At 33.5% G+C, this 16,332-nt stretch overlaps 1 protein-coding gene across 7 annotated transcripts in view; it reads right to left on the bottom strand.

Moving 5' to 3' along the window:
* The window catches only part of LOC111055321 (annetocin receptor), a 188,185-nt gene that overhangs the window by 39,127 nt on the left and 132,726 nt on the right, over positions 1 to 16,332 (bottom strand). For all 7 annotated transcript variants that reach the window (XM_039426848.1, XM_039426852.1, XM_039426853.1 and 4 more), the window contains one exon: positions 14,146 to 14,409. In XM_039426848.1, the coding sequence (XP_039282782.1) occupies positions 14,146 to 14,409 (264 nt within the window). The remainder of the gene's footprint in view (positions 1 to 14,145; positions 14,410 to 16,332) is intronic.

Here is a 16,332-nt window from a genome sequence, read left to right as displayed (position 1 = left end):
GTAAAAGGGTGTAGTAGTAGGTTGCATTTATGGTCATGTAATTTTGATCTACACTGAAAAAAAAAACGAATTTGCAGTATTTTCCCAATAAAACTTGATTTTTTAGTACTATACTTCCCAAAATATGCTTAAATATTGGTGGTTGTAAAATGACAAGTTGCATCTTATATTCTGTTGAACTATAAAGGAAGCATAGTATGATTCATAATGGCGATCATTGATCTAAAAATTATGTTGTTCCGAGGATTCCTTACAGGCCTCGACTCTAACAAATCTATCAATAGAATCATGGTAGTTCCAGATTGTCAATAGGTTTATCAAATTAAAAAAGTAAATATGAATATAATAATTGTTGATTGATGAGTATCTACCGGTATTGAATATAACTTAATGAATCTATGAACTATCCGTTATAAATCTTCAACAAAATGTAGGTGCACATACACATTTTATAGTACGTATTAAGAGTTGCGATTAAAAGTCATCAACAAAATGTTTGTACACATACATTTTATAGTAGGCTTTTTATTAGAGCATACAATTTTTATAATCCAATACCTAGCTATGAATATAGCGAAAATAAATAGATCCTTAATCAAACGGGACACATATGCTAATTTCTAAGTTCTGATTTCTAAAATTTTCTAATTTCTAAAGTTCCAATTTCTAAAATGTTCTAATTTCGAGACATAGTTATGTGGTGTACAATGCATTCATGGTTTTGTCTAACAAGACAACAAACTTGATTCCAACTTGTGATGGCTTTTCCTAGCTATTCAGAACTTCTTGATCATAACAAAGAGCTGTAACGTGAGACCACCTTCTTCGAGTTCACATCTATAGCTTCACCTAGATTGCAAACCGCTGCAACCAAGAGCGCGATGTGAATGTGTTTAGCAAGATTTATAGTTTCATGGAACTGCAGTTTAATGTCTTCAAATCTTGTTCAACTAGATATGAGATCTGAATTTAATAGTTTTATCTTCAATTGTACTAGCAGTATAGAAATAGTAGCAATGCGACCTAGTAACAAATAATGAAATCACCCACATAAAGGATTTCAGTTTGTTCAGTTGAGTGCATGAATTTGTTCTTTCAAAGCATCCAGCTCATCCTAAAAATTGTGTTGCAATTCCATTTAGAAGTCTAACTCTTCTCGAAGACATATTCTTTTCGCTGGAATTGAATAAATATATCTTCTAGATGATTTGATATGATATTGCGATTGTACAGATTATATCAACTTCTGTCAATGGAAACTTATATATTTTTCCCTCTGTAATGATATTTTCACCTATGTAGCAATAATGCTCCATGATCCTATTTATTCAGTTGATTGTTCTATCATACTCATCATATTTGATACTCTTACCATACAGTATTAATGTGGGCTGTAACACGAAAAAGTGTTCTTTGACAAAAATGTTATTGTAATGAATGGAGAAAGGAATGAACATTGAGTTGCTTCTCATTTTAATTGAAAAAGTTGAGAGCATATTTCGTAATCATTATCTTGAAAGAAGAAAGCAGTGAGCAGACCTACATCATTAGGCTCACAACTTGCTTTTGAATGATCACCATCATCATATTAAAAGAAAATTGGGAAGTTTACCATTATTATTAGTTTTACTACCTTGATATTGATCTCTAATGATCTGGAAAAACCTTGAATCAGAAGGGAGAAATAATATCTAATGAATATAATTCGACACTAATGATAACGAAATACATTCAGCCACAGAGGAAAGAAGCACTACTATTTTGGTATTTGAAATTCCTGATTGAGCATATTACATAACTCCGAAATAATGAGAACACTCAATAAATTCCAATATTGTACTGTATTACAGTACAGTATTGTACAATATTTGAGAGTTGCACCTGCGAAATTGAAAGAAAATATTTATTTCTGTGCCCTATAATCCTTATTATCCACTTATCATCGATTGATATCTATTATTATATAAATCAGATCGAGCTAACTATTGAGATTTTTCTCGTAAAATCCTAACAAGGCAACGGGAAGTAGGCTAGCATGAAACGTAATCGCTGTACGCAGTTCTAACTTCAATCGAACATTGGAGAAACGAAAATACCATATCAATGGTCTAAAAGTCGAACAGTAGATGAGCTCCAAATTAAGTTGATGCTATTAGAAGGAAAATCTGAACCGATTATCATTCAGAAAAGACCTATAACAGTAACTATTATCGGTTCTGATGACAAAATGGCCTTTCCTTTATTCATTTTTGCATCCCGCGGGAGGCTAGGAGCCCAATAGGTTGAGAGGCAATAACAAAGGAGTTTTAAACTTTGTTAATCTCTCATCCATCCCCAGCGTGGAACGTGGAGCAACAAATACATAAATGAAAAGTTCCAGAACTGTTTTTTGTGGCGATCTCTCACAGCACTAACTTCGGTGCTACTGATTCAATTGCCGGCAGTACTGGCAGTTCCGCTCAAACTTCGTCCTTTACCCAACAGCTCGCTGTTCATGTGGTTCATCGGTTATGAAAAAGCAAATGTGTTTTGTTCTACCGGAATTTTCAATTACAAACTTGTGATTTCCACTCTCTCTAAAAAATATATTCCATTAAACACATTGTTATACTGAGATCTCTAAAAAACGATCTATTTAGTGATGCAGTAGATGATAAACAAAGCTTTCATTAAGTTTAAATCGTCTATAGGCTACTGGAGAGCAATGCTGTTGATAGAATAGATTGATATTATCTATTAGAGTACGATCATATGCTGATAGTGAATGTTTTTGTGATTTTTCTGGCTTCAAATTTATCAAGTTTTTAATATTCTTCAATTTATTAATGCATTTTCAAGTGTAATAATAATATGTTTCATCTTTCTGATCAACCGAGATACAAAATTTTTAGTATAATGTATATTTGGACTGTGAATTTTTGTGATCTTTATAAAAGTGTTTTCATGACCTCATTTGGACTATTTTTATCAAAATTAGGGAGAGGAACAGTTTTGGGATTATCCTGTTGATTCTCTCCCAATCATTAATTTGATGTTGTGATTAAGGAATATAATAAATGAAATTATTGAACTATCTTTGATTTTCAGGAACAGCCAATAAAGTGGTCTAGGATTATTTTATCTTAGATTGATATTATTCAAACACTGAATGTTATTATTCAATAATATTAATAGATAATTTATAATGGGAACCATTGAATTATAACATAATTTACCATTTCAATAACAAAAAAAAGTAGGATTATTCACTCCAAAAAAGAAAAGAGATGGACTATCCTTAGAAAATTATTAATTGATTGAGAATGAATAGTTAGTAGTTTGGAAATTGGAATGGAAAACTTTCCACTCAACTGAAAGTTTCCATTCACCAAAGTTCATGAGTAGTATCACAGATGTATCAGCATAGGAAGTATCATCAGGCATTTGACTATATTAAAACAATCTCTACCATTAATTAGTACAAATGTCGGGGCAGCGAGCTTCGCTCGTTATTTATTTATTGATAAACAGAACTCAATTCTTTAGAATGATTGGAGAAGGATTAACAGGCACAGCCCAAAACTGTTTCCTTCCCGAATTTTGATTTATACACTATAAATATTCCAAAAAGTAGGTTATGTTCCATACACTTGAATTCAGGTTAAGTTTTCAGTCCAAATATTTGAAAACTTATAAGTTCTAATTTAGATTGTTTACAAACCAAACTGAATGACAAAATAACACTCACTAATCACTTAAAACTGTAGAATAATGGTTAACTTTGAATATTATGATATACCATGTCATGTCAACAAATCAGATTATTTTGATCGAGTCTATTAAAATTTTTAGATTTATCGCGAGATACGGTAAGCTGATTGATTACACAGCTGATCTCCCATACAGGCACACGCATCTTCTGTTATCGACAGACTACGAAATTATCATCTATTTTTCCAAGGACGAATTATCCTTTCCATGTACTTCAGCGAGTTTTCCCAGGGATGAGATCTAGTGCAATCGAATTTTTATATCATAAACCTTCTATGTTTTAAATTTCGTGAAAGTCGTTAGAGTCGTTTTCGAGATCCGTTCGACATAAATAACCATAAATAAATATAAAAATAACAAAATATATACAGAAATCGCTCGCTTAATATAATAGGATTACTAGGTATTTTTTGCTGGAAAAACTCCGAATTAACTGAAGTTTTCGTGAAATTGTAGAAAAAAGACGAACAATTTCGAACTTTATATTGATGTTGGCAGATTCCAAGTTGGAATTGAAATCTCTCTTTTTCATAACTTTCCGACTTCCATCTTTATTACAATATCTTCTTGTAGGTAGACTGCTTCCCTGCCTGGGCATTTTCCTCAATCTTCTGCGACAAAGATTCTCATTTCCGGAAAAGGCCGTCTTGTCTTCAACAGAATAAACACAGACTTTTATTATCAGGCTATTCCATCATCTTACTTCAGCGAGTCAATGTCTCTACTCGAAAAGATAAGCTACACTACTGAATCCCACTGCTTCGAAAGACAGGTTCGCATCTAACAATCACGAAGACAGTGATCGATTCTCCAATTTTCTGAGCCTATCGAGAAATTTTTGGTGTATTTTCATATCTTGGAATTTATATCTTTTTCTCTTGTCATTCTTGATATTATTGAAATACTTGTTCGGTAGTGTTATGTAACCTACTACTTAATAAACATCTTGGGTTCTCAAGAGAGCTATGATGGAAGCGCTTATTTGATTGGAGTGTTAACGTGTGATACTGAGTACTCAAGTTGGAGAGACACGTTAGGGACATAATGTATTGGGAAATGAAAATCTGTAAACAATTTTTGAATATTATAAAAGCATTAATAATATTATTTTTAGAGATTCAATGATGTCTCTTGATAAGATAATGAAGATTTTAGTTACACTGTAGTACTGACGTAGTTCAATGATACGGTAAATAATCAAAATAAATTGATTCTTCTGGCTTTGTTTAACTTCATTTTTGAAAGAACAAAGAATTGAGTAGAAAATTGAAGTTGACAGAAAATTGAGAGGGAAAACTTCTCAATAGTGGAATGTGTGAGGTTCCGTTTCTAGGAAAACTATGAAAAAAGGAGAGAACATTTTTCTTGGCTTAAACAAAATACAGAGCAGAAGCCACATGTGTGGTGACACTCAAATGATGTGGTAATTCATAAAGCATTGTCGGGAAGGAAAACTTCTACTCATGAATCTTCTAGGAAGTTTCGCAGCTTTACTCTTTTGTGTGAAATTTCTCGAACTTTCTTTGAAGGTTGATGCACAATATATTCCAACAAGGTCAACTCATTCTATGTAATTTCTAAGGGGATCTATTTTCTTTGTATCTGCTCTCAGTAAGTGATGAAAACGAGCTGAAACTATTGAGATAAGGCATCTTGGAAGAGTTTTCTAGAGTAGTGCACAGTTCAAATTGAATTAGGACAAAGAAGACATATATTATCAGGGGAGGAGAAAAGAGTCTGCACATTGAACACTGTTATCAAAGATGGAAAATTATTCCATAATGGAGAAGGAACACAGTATGTTTTAAGCATATATTCACACAAAACTCGAGTTTCAAAGCGTCAGCATAATCAGTTTCAGGTTGATTAAAACTGTTTAAACTTCGAATTAGCCTATTTTATATGTTATGGCAATCTGTTTTATTACAATACCCTTGGAACTACCGAAACTTACATGGAACTGTAATTTTATCTCACGGTGAACCTTGTATGGTTGTCACTCTTAAATTGTTTCACAAAATATTTCGAGTATCATCCCCTAATTGTTATGGGAATTGAAGTGGATACACTAATCATTTCATTTATATGAACCCAATTTGCTGCAAACCTGTGATGTCCTACTTTCCATATTAGTTGCGAAATACGAAATACGTTGATATCATTTTGTATTACTGCTCTGGGAAATATATACTAGTGCAATTTAGAGCACACTAGAGATTGTCAACACGAATGGACTTTGTTACGCATCTGTTAGTGATATTTCATATTGGTTCAGTAATTGGTAAATGTGCCGCAAAATTAACCGTCAATTACACCTCAATGGAAATTACGGACCTGAAACTATATTTATAGAAGTGAATTCATTCGACTGTTGTTAGTCTTGCTAAAACTTGATACGTTTGCCATGAAACTTGGTATTTATGTTTATGTGTACAGTGGTATAATTTCTAGGAGAAGGTAGAGTAAACGTCCACTTGCCCTGTTTCAATCCCCAATTCCTCAATAATTGATTCCCTACCCAGAGGCCTAAAAAAGATCTCAATAGAATCCTCGAGAAGGATGTATTTTTATCTTTGTATATAATTATGATCATTTGTGAATAAGCAAACCAATAGAAGATGAATCTATGAATCTAATCAACGAATTTATGTAGTTCTTCTGAACTTCCAAACCTAGAAGTCAATAATGGAGCTATTCGTTATTATGAGGAAAAATCTGGTGTGGCGCACTCACACAATTTTCCTTGCCGTTATGAAAATTGATCACCTGACGCTAGTGTTCTCGCGCATCTCGAGTCTACTATACAAAGATATGAGACAGCTGGTGATAGGACAATACCGCTGGAGACACACGAGGTCTGCTATCTCTTCATAGTGAATGATTTAATAGAATCAACAGTTGCCAACAGTTTGCAATTGAATAATCATTTTTCTCGAATTACGAGCTTATTTCCAATTTTAGGTGAAAATGTCACAGTACATTAATTGTAGAGATTTTTATGTTTAATCTTTTCCACTTGAATTTTTTTGTTCAAATTGTATATGAAGGCTGATAATTGAGAATCGAAAATCAAACTTTGCATAGATAGGGCGGAGCTCATGAAACTTTTACAGATATGGGACTTGTTGCAGTTGATAGAGCTTATCAATGACTATTTCAGGTATGGATTGCATTTGATCGAAATTGTTCTTGTCGGATAGTGTAAGGACCCTAAGTTCCAAATTTCAAGTCATTCGGTTAATTGGAAGATGATATATCGTGTACACAGACGCACATACACTCATACACACACACACACACACACACACACACACACACACACACACACACACACACACACACACACACACACACACACACACACACACACATACAGACCAATACTCAAAAACCACTTTTTTGGACTCAAGGGACCTTGAAACGTATAGAAATTTAGAAATTGGAGTACCTTATTTTTTTCGGAAAGCAATACTTTCCTTACCTATGGTAATAGGGCAAGGAAAGTAAAAATTGGCATAAGAAACTCAAACGGCATAACACACAAACACGCGTTTCTTGAACAAGTATTCGCCAAGTCCGGTGATCGAGATCAGAGCGCGAGCTTGCCACGTGCTCCATTGTTGTTGACAGGAGCTTGGCCAGTTCATTGCGCGCGAACCGGAATCGCATGATCTGCGATCATTTTGCGTACTCCTCGCGTTCCGTTTGTGTAGGGCACAACTCGTAAGTCTGTACGCACCTGAATCCAGTGTTCATCTAGTATTGTACATCATTATTCGATCATTCGTTTTATTGGTACAGATACAAATAGTGTAATGATGGGAAGTGATCAACACGGTCATCCAAAAACTAATGGGAAATACTGTAAACTAGTAGTTCTGCGAACAGTAGACCTCGCTCATGAATACAACTTGATCTGTACACGCTCACTTTAAAAACACAAAAAAGCGTCTATATGACTTTCTCGCCAACTTTAAATTCCATCCCGGCGGAAATGTTGAATGGTGGAATTGAAATCCATTCGTTTGACTGTGCTGAAAGGAGTAGTCCGTCAAACTCAGATTTTGTTGTTAGGGACTGTATATGTCAATCACTGACAAACGCAAGAGAAGTTAAATAACTAGGTGTTTTAATAGATCAACATCTGAAGTGGAATGTACATATTGATAATATGTGTAAAAAATGAAATATATTGTTCATAAATTCTACAGATTAAGCAGTGTTCGAGATTTAAAGTTATTGATAATGGTCTATACGGCTTATGCCCAATCTATATTTCAGTATGGTATGAGGGTTTGGGGGGGGTGCCTTAGACACTCATTTAAATAAAATAGGTGTGATTCAGAGGCACATACTAAAAGCTGCTCTCCAAAGGCCGAGACGATATCCCAGTCACTTACTTTATGAAGAATTCCCGGTTCTGAAAGTGAGACAACTCTATATAGAAAATTCAATACTTTATATCAATAGATCCAGAAATACATTCACTCCATACATTCTAGCTTACAATTTCAGATCGCCAGCAAATTACCGTGTTTCCAGGACAGACCTAATAGTATGCCGTAGACAGTTCCCCTAAGTAGTAGATAAATTGATTAACCTGTTACCCGAAAATTTAATTTTAGATAGCATCACTAAATCAAGTAAAAAAAATAATTGATTGGATTAAATCAACAAATGTTTATCACCTAATTCACAACACAATTTGATTTTTTTTCTCCAGTATTGCAATCAAACTTGCATACAGTATAAATATGCGTTTTCCTCACTTTCACCTTGATTGAATTGTATAGTTATAATTATTATATTTCATCTTACCTTGAAGTGAGTATCAAGGTATCAAAGACCTTGAATTAAAGTTTTTCTATTGGAAGTAATAGTATTGTTTTCTGTTTTGGTACTCGTCACCGGACACTCAAACTGTGGTTTTGCTGGTTTCGCCCAATTAGTATATTATTATGCTAAAAATTATACTTCTTATTCTAAAATATTAAATTTTGTAATCTGTATTTATTTGTGAACACTTTTTGTAAGGCAATGAATTGATTTGATTTGACAACTTTCAATCTAATGAGAAGGGCCAGTACAGTAAGTACGGTATATTGTGAAGATTTAGCCATGTCATCTATCATTTTCTCCATTGAAAGTGCTAGAGACACTGTTTCCAGGGACTTATCAAGGAGGTACCTTTATATCGTCTCCATACTTACAATATTAACATATTATATTACAACTCTTCTAATAATTAATTATAAGAAATCGGTCAACTGACGGAAAAATGGAATATTCAGTAGGCAATTTGGACAATGAATCGTCTCACAGACGATGTTGAGACGGAAAATGATTCTAAATAAGATGGGTTTCTTGGTGACAATGACAGGAGGTAGCCAATGATGTTTTTCATGAAAAGTGGATCCAATGTTATGGCTTGTTATGCCTATGCAGAATGTTAATGCTCACAAATCGTTTTCCGATCTCATACCAAAAGGAAAACAAAATACTTGACACTGTAGATCGACACAAAAATGCACAAAGAATGCATACAATACAATAATTATTGCACCTGATAAAATGAAAATTCAGCAAAAAAAAACTAAAATAATAACTGATAGTTATGAATGAAAGAAGTTGAAGAAATGTTTATGATGTTAAATATTGTCTACAACTAAAATAGTTGTTGATTTATTAGATGATTAATTTTGAATTAAAGAAGTTGGAGATAGGTTTATGATGTTATTTATATTGTCGACAACTGAAATAGTTGTTGATTTATCAGTTTATCAATTTTTATGAGGATGAAAATAATCCACAACTAAAATATTTAACTAAACTTATCTGTAACATAGACAATAATAGTTATTTATGTATTGAGAGCGTAAAACTCGACTTTATCGCTGGAATCACACACAAATTTTTTTCTAAAACTGCAGTATTGGACTCTAATACAATAAAGAGTTTGTTTTAATAATTTATCCAATTAATTTGTTAAATCAATTTAATAATAAGATGATCCAATTCAATTAGTCTATCTAATCATAATAATTTATTTTATGATTATATATTATTAGAATAAGATGAAACAATCAGTATCATCTGAAAAAAAATCTGGTCGGAACGAGATTTGAACCTGGGTGCGACAGTGTCAGATACAACGCTCCAGATCTCTCGGTCACCATGGGCCAGTGTCACCTAAGGCGAAAAAGTAGGAACATGAATTGCTGTATCTTCAAAGATAACGGCGCGAAAAAGTAACTTTCAGGATGGAGGTTGGCCTGCGGTTTTTTTAAATTGAAAAAAAAAAACTGGAGGTCTTATAGAAAATCGTTACACATACGTTCCTGCGCCTTGTTTCAAAGAACTTGCATTCCAAATTTCATCCAAATCGGACAATAACTGCGAATGTAACTGCGGTACAAACAAACAAACAGACAAAAGCCGATTGAGTCGAAACTAAGACCTTAGCTTTCGGTGAAGAAAAAAACGGTTTTGTCGTTTTATGTTATTTCATGAATTATTTAAGTCCAGGTAATATATTTACAATAAATTTAAGAAATAGATGGTTGTCAACTGAATGAAAATGAAAATATTCAACTCAATTACCAACAATATAACTATGAATTATTTATTCTCTTAGTTAACCATGAATTCTGAATTCAGATTGTTGAGAGCTGAATGAGAATGGAATGAAAACCACTCATTAGCCATTTTTAATTGAGAAATATCAAGTTGTTTCACAAACATTTTAGTGAAGTAAACTAGTTGCAAACCCGTAAACATGATTATCAACTGATTGAGAACGATATAGCCAAAAAAATATAACCATAAATGTAACTTTTATATTAACCATAGATTTTGGATTTAAATGGTTAAGAACTAAATGAGAATGAAAATATATCACTCGATAACCATTTTTACTGGAGAAATATGAAGTTGATTCACAAACTAATGATGGAACATGATAAAATTAGATTCAACTAGGCATAACACACAAACACGCGTTTCTTGAACAAGTATTCGCCAAGTCCGGTGATCGAGATCAGAGCGCGAGCTTGCCACGTGCTCCATTGTTGTTGACAGGAGCTTGGCCAGTTCATTGCGCGCGAAACGGAATCGCATGATCTGCGATCATTTTGCGTACTCCTCGCGTTCCGTTTGTGTAGGGCACAACTCGTAAGTCTGTACGCACCTGAATCCAGTGTTCATCTAGTATTGTACATCATTATTCGATCATTCGTTTTATTGGTACAGATACAAATAGTGTAATGATGGGAAGTGATCAACACGGTCATCCAAAAACTAATGGGAAATACTGTAAACTAGTAGTTCTGCGAACAGTAGACCTCGCTCATGAATACAACTTGATCTGTACACGCTCACTTTAAAAACACAAAAAAGCGTCTATATGACTTTCTCGCCAACTTTAAATTCCATCCCGGCGGAAATGTTGAATGGTGGAATTGAAATCCATTCGTTTGACTGTGCTGAAAGGAGTAGTCCGTCAAACTCAGATTTTGTTGTTAGGGACTGTATATGTCAATCACTGACAAACGCAAGAGAAGTTAAATAACTAGGTGTTTTAATAGATCAACATCTGAAGTGGAATGTACATATTGATAATATGTGTAAAAAATGAAATATATTGTTCATAAATTCTACAGATTAAGCAGTGTTCGAGATTTAAAGTTATTGATAATGGTCTATACGGCTTATGCCCAATCTATATTTCAGTATGGTATGAGGGTTTGGGGGGGTGCCTTAGACACTCATTTAAATAAAATAGGTGTGATTCAGAGGCACATACTAAAAGCTGCTCTCCAAAGGCCGAGACGATATCCCAGTCACTTACTTTATGAAGAATTCCCGGTTCTGAAAGTGAGACAACTCTATATAGAAAATTCAATACTTTATATCAATAGATCAGAAATACATTCACTCCATACATTCTAGCTTACAATTTCAGATCGCCAGCAAATTACCGTGTTTCCAGGACAGACCTAATAGTATGCCGTAGACAGTTCCCCTAAGTAGTAGATAAATTGATTAACCTGTTACCCGAAAATTTAATTTTAGATAGCATCACTAAATCAAGTAAAAAAAATAATTGATTGGATTAAATCAACAAATGTTTATCACCTAATTCACAACACAATTTGATTTTTTTTCTCCAGTATTGCAATCAAACTTGCATACAGTATAAATATGCGTTTTCCTCACTTTCACCTTGATTGAATTGTATAGTTATAATTATTATATTTCATCTTACCTTGAAGTGAGTATCAAGGTATCAAAGACCTTGAATTAAAGTTTTTCTATTGGAAGTAATAGTATTGTTTTCTGTTTTGGTACTCGTCACCGTACACTCAAACTGTGGTTTTGCTGGTTTCGCCGAATTAGTATATTATTATGCTAAAAATTATACTTCTTATTCTAAAATATTAAATTTTGTAATCTGTATTTATTTGTGAACACTTTTTGTAAGGCAATGAATTTGATTTGATTTGACAACTTTCAATCTAATGAGAAGGGCCAGTACAGTAAGTACGGTATATTGTGAGATTTAGCCATGTCACTTATTATTTTCTCCATTGAAAGTGCTAGAGACACTGTTTCCAGGGACACCGGACTTATCAAGGAGGTACCTTTATATCGTCTCCATACTTACAATATTAACATATTATATTACAAATCTTCTAATAATCAATTATAAGAAATCGGTCAACTAACGGAAAGATGGAATATTCAGTAGGCAATTTGGACAATGAATCGTCTCACAGACAATGTTGAGACGGAAAATGATTCTAAATAAGATGGGTTTGTTGGTGACAATGACAGGAGGTTGCCAATGATGTTTTTAATGAAAAGTGGATCCAATGTTATGGCTTGTTATGCCTATGCAGAATGTTAATGCTCACAAATCGGTTTCCGATCTCATACCAAAAGGAAAACAAAATACTTGACACTGTAGAGCGACACAAAATGCATACAATACAATAATTATTGCACCTGATAAAATGAAAATTCAGTAAAAAAAAACTACAATAATAAATGATAGTAATGTTATGAATGGAAGAAGTTGGAGATTGAAGAAATGTTTATGATGTTAAATATTGTCTACAACTAAAATAGTTGTTGATTTATCAGTTTATCAATTTTTATGAGGATAAAAATAATCCACAACTAAAATATTTAACTAAACTTATCTGTAACATAGTCAATAATAGTTATTTATGTATTGAGAGCGTAAAACTCGGAGTCACATACAAATTTTTTCTACAACTGCAGTATTGGACTCCAATACAGTAAAGAGTTGTTTTAATAATTTATCCAATTAATTTGTTAAATCAATTTAATAATAAGATGATCCAATTCAATTAGTCTATCTAATCATAATAATTTATTTTATGATTATATATTATTAGAATAAGATGAAACAATCAGTATCATCTGAAAAAAAATCTGGTCGGAACGAGATTTGAACCTGGGTGCGACAGTGTCAGATACAACGCTCCAGATCTCTCGGTCACCATGGGCCAGTGTCACCGAAGGCGAAAAAGTAGGAACATGAATTGCTGTATCTTCAAAGATAACGGCGCGAAAAAGTAACTTTCAGGATGGAGGTTGGTCTGCGGTTTTTTTAAATTGAAAAAAAAAAACTGGAGGTCTTATGAAAAATCGTTACACATACGTTTCTGCGCCTTGTTTCAAAGAACTTGCATTCCAAATTTCATCCAAATCGGACAATAACTGCAAATGTAACTGCGGTACAAACAAACAAACAGACAAAAGCCGATTGAGTCGAAACTAAGACCTTAGCTTTCGGTGAAGAAAAAAAACGGTTTTGTCGTTTTATGTTATTTCATGAATTTAAGTCCAGGTAATATATTTACAATACATTTAAGAAATAGATGGTTGTCGACTGAATGAAAATGAAAATATGCAACTCAATTACCAACAATATAACTATGAATAATTTATTCTCTTAGTTAACCATGAATTCTGAATTCAGATTGTTGAGAGCTGAATGAGAATGGAATGAAAACCACTCATTAACCATTTTTAATTGAGGAATATCAAGTTGTTTCACAAAAGTTTTAGTGAACTAAACTAGTTGCAAACCCGTAAACATGATTATCAACTGATTGAGAACGATATAGCCAAAAAAATATAACCATAAATGTAACTTTTATATTAACCATAAATTTTGGATTTAAATGGTTAAGAACTAAATGAGAATGAAAATATATCACTCGATAACCATTTTTTCTGGAGAAATATGAAGTTGATTCACAAACTAATGATGGAACATGATAAAATTAGATTCAACTAGGAATAACAAGCTATGGTAACTAAATCAGCTGTATTTATCATAGTGAACTGAACTAGTTGCAAGCAAACCTGTAAGTGATGTCCCAAATGAGTTGCGGGAAGACGTTGAGCAGACCGGTGACCAGGTCGGCGATGCACAGGTGCAGGATGAAGTAGTACATACGCGACAACTTCTTGCGACCACCCCAGGTGCGCCGCATGTAGAGGGCGACAAGCACCGTCGAGTTTCCCGCCAAAGTGATGGCCAAAATGGCCGCCAGGGTGGCCACCTCAACCCGGGCCAAGTCCTCATCACGGCCGCCATTGCTCACGGCTACCACCGACTCATTCACTCTGCAAGCCAAATCAAAATAATATTAATCTCTGATTCATCGCATCAAACTGTTCAAAATATGATAGAACCTTCACTCTTGAAAATACAGAATGTCCTACGGAAGGGGTAACAACCAAAGACTATAGATTCCACATGAAATTTGCAACCAGAAATGTTCAGTAAAATTTTCTTACATCGATCTTGGTAGTTTTTGAGATAAATCGATTCTTACTCACTTATGAAAAACTTATAATACTTATAAAAAACGTCAGCAACTATAAAACTATCAATCATAATCTAATATTATAAGGTTATGATGATCAATAAGATTCATATAATTTGCTTATTTGTTTGACGTTTTTGAACTTTTTATTAGCGTTCAAACTGTGTGGAAGTTGGTTTTGAGCTCGACTAATGTACTTTTCTCAACTTTGAATAAAAATGTCAAAATCTTCAATAAAGGAACAAATTATATGTATCCTATGGAAATTCCTTCCTTTTTTCATAGTTTCATAGTAATTGACGTTTTTCAAAAATATTGAAATATCGATATATCTCGAAATCTAAGGTTGCTATAAGAGAATATTGTACTGGACACTTTTTGTTTCAAATTTCATGCAGAATCTATGGTTTCCAGCTGTTACAACTTTCTTGGGAGACACTCTGTATAAAGGGGTTCTGTGCCACGAACACACACATTCCAGCTTTTATCAGCTGATGCTTATTAATTCTGTATTCGAACTGTAACAGTAAGGTACAGATATAATATCATGGCATCATCTGATATGGAAAATGAAATGCTCGAGCTCGTGGCGCATGCACATTCAAAACCTTTTACAATAAAATGCTGTTCACAATAGTAATGTTCACTATATGAAATAATGTTGGTCCACATGAAAATTGAAGATCAAAATACCCTTTTCAACATTCATTATTTTAATGTTGAAAATGGTACATTGATTTACAATTTTCATGTGAATACAAGTAACCCTACACAAGAGAGTGAACAATGTCGTTTTACTTCTTTTAGAAATATTCTATTTTGTTCAGATTGTAAATGTATTTCGCATCAAATCTGGTTTAAGAGATGAAGGCCCTGATGCTTAAGAGTCTGTTCTATTTTAACGGTGATTAAATGGCGGTTATATGACAGAAAACCAATCAAGGAAGCGGAAAACGTATAAAACCAGTAATTAATCACAGTTAAAATTCAACCGCTAATACGATAGTAATAACGTTTTTGGTACTTTGGCGTACCACATGTTTTTCAACTAAACTTTACAGGTCATTTTTGATCGCTGAAAAGCAGGAGTGATAGAATTCTCCAGAGGAAAACAGAACTAAATCAAAATAGCGAGGAATTAATGAGTCTGTGGCCAGTGGTAACGGAAAAGAGGAATCAATCATTGATTCTGGACAGAGCAGTGCCAAGCGAGCGGACAATTTATTCATGAATGATATATCATGTGTTTTATAAAGCATCAGTCAAAAACAGTCACCAGCGTGTGACTGAGTCAGTCAATCAGTTGCTCGTGGTCAAGTAACCAACAAGTTTTCGAACAACACGGCTTTGAGGTTTTGTTGTTTCCTGTAAATCCCTTTCCAGTAACTCCTTTCATAGTAATAGTATTGTGAATCTATGTTCGAATGTATATCCTGGTGCTGCTTCGTTTGATTGATAAATTATGTGATTGGTCACAAACGAGCTCTCTCAACATAAATTCATTAATAAGAATAATTTATTATCCTCAGGATTATGCAAGAATCAGTCCATCAATCTAGAGTGTTCCTTAGAGGTTTGGTTACATGAAATAAACAAAATTGTTATAATATTCTCAAAAATTCGTATTCCTTACTTGATATTTCAATAGCTACTTGTTCTGATAGATGTATTCCTTGAAAAGAATATTTGAATCATCTTCAACTTTCTTGCTGATATTGAA

The sequence above is a fragment of the Nilaparvata lugens genome, chromosome 4, assembly GCF_014356525.2.
Source record: "Nilaparvata lugens isolate BPH chromosome 4, ASM1435652v1, whole genome shotgun sequence".
Taxonomy (NCBI): Eukaryota; Metazoa; Arthropoda; class Insecta; order Hemiptera; family Delphacidae; genus Nilaparvata; species Nilaparvata lugens.
Note: the sequence above shows the minus strand (reverse complement) of the source record. Positions and strands in the feature narration are given on the sequence as shown.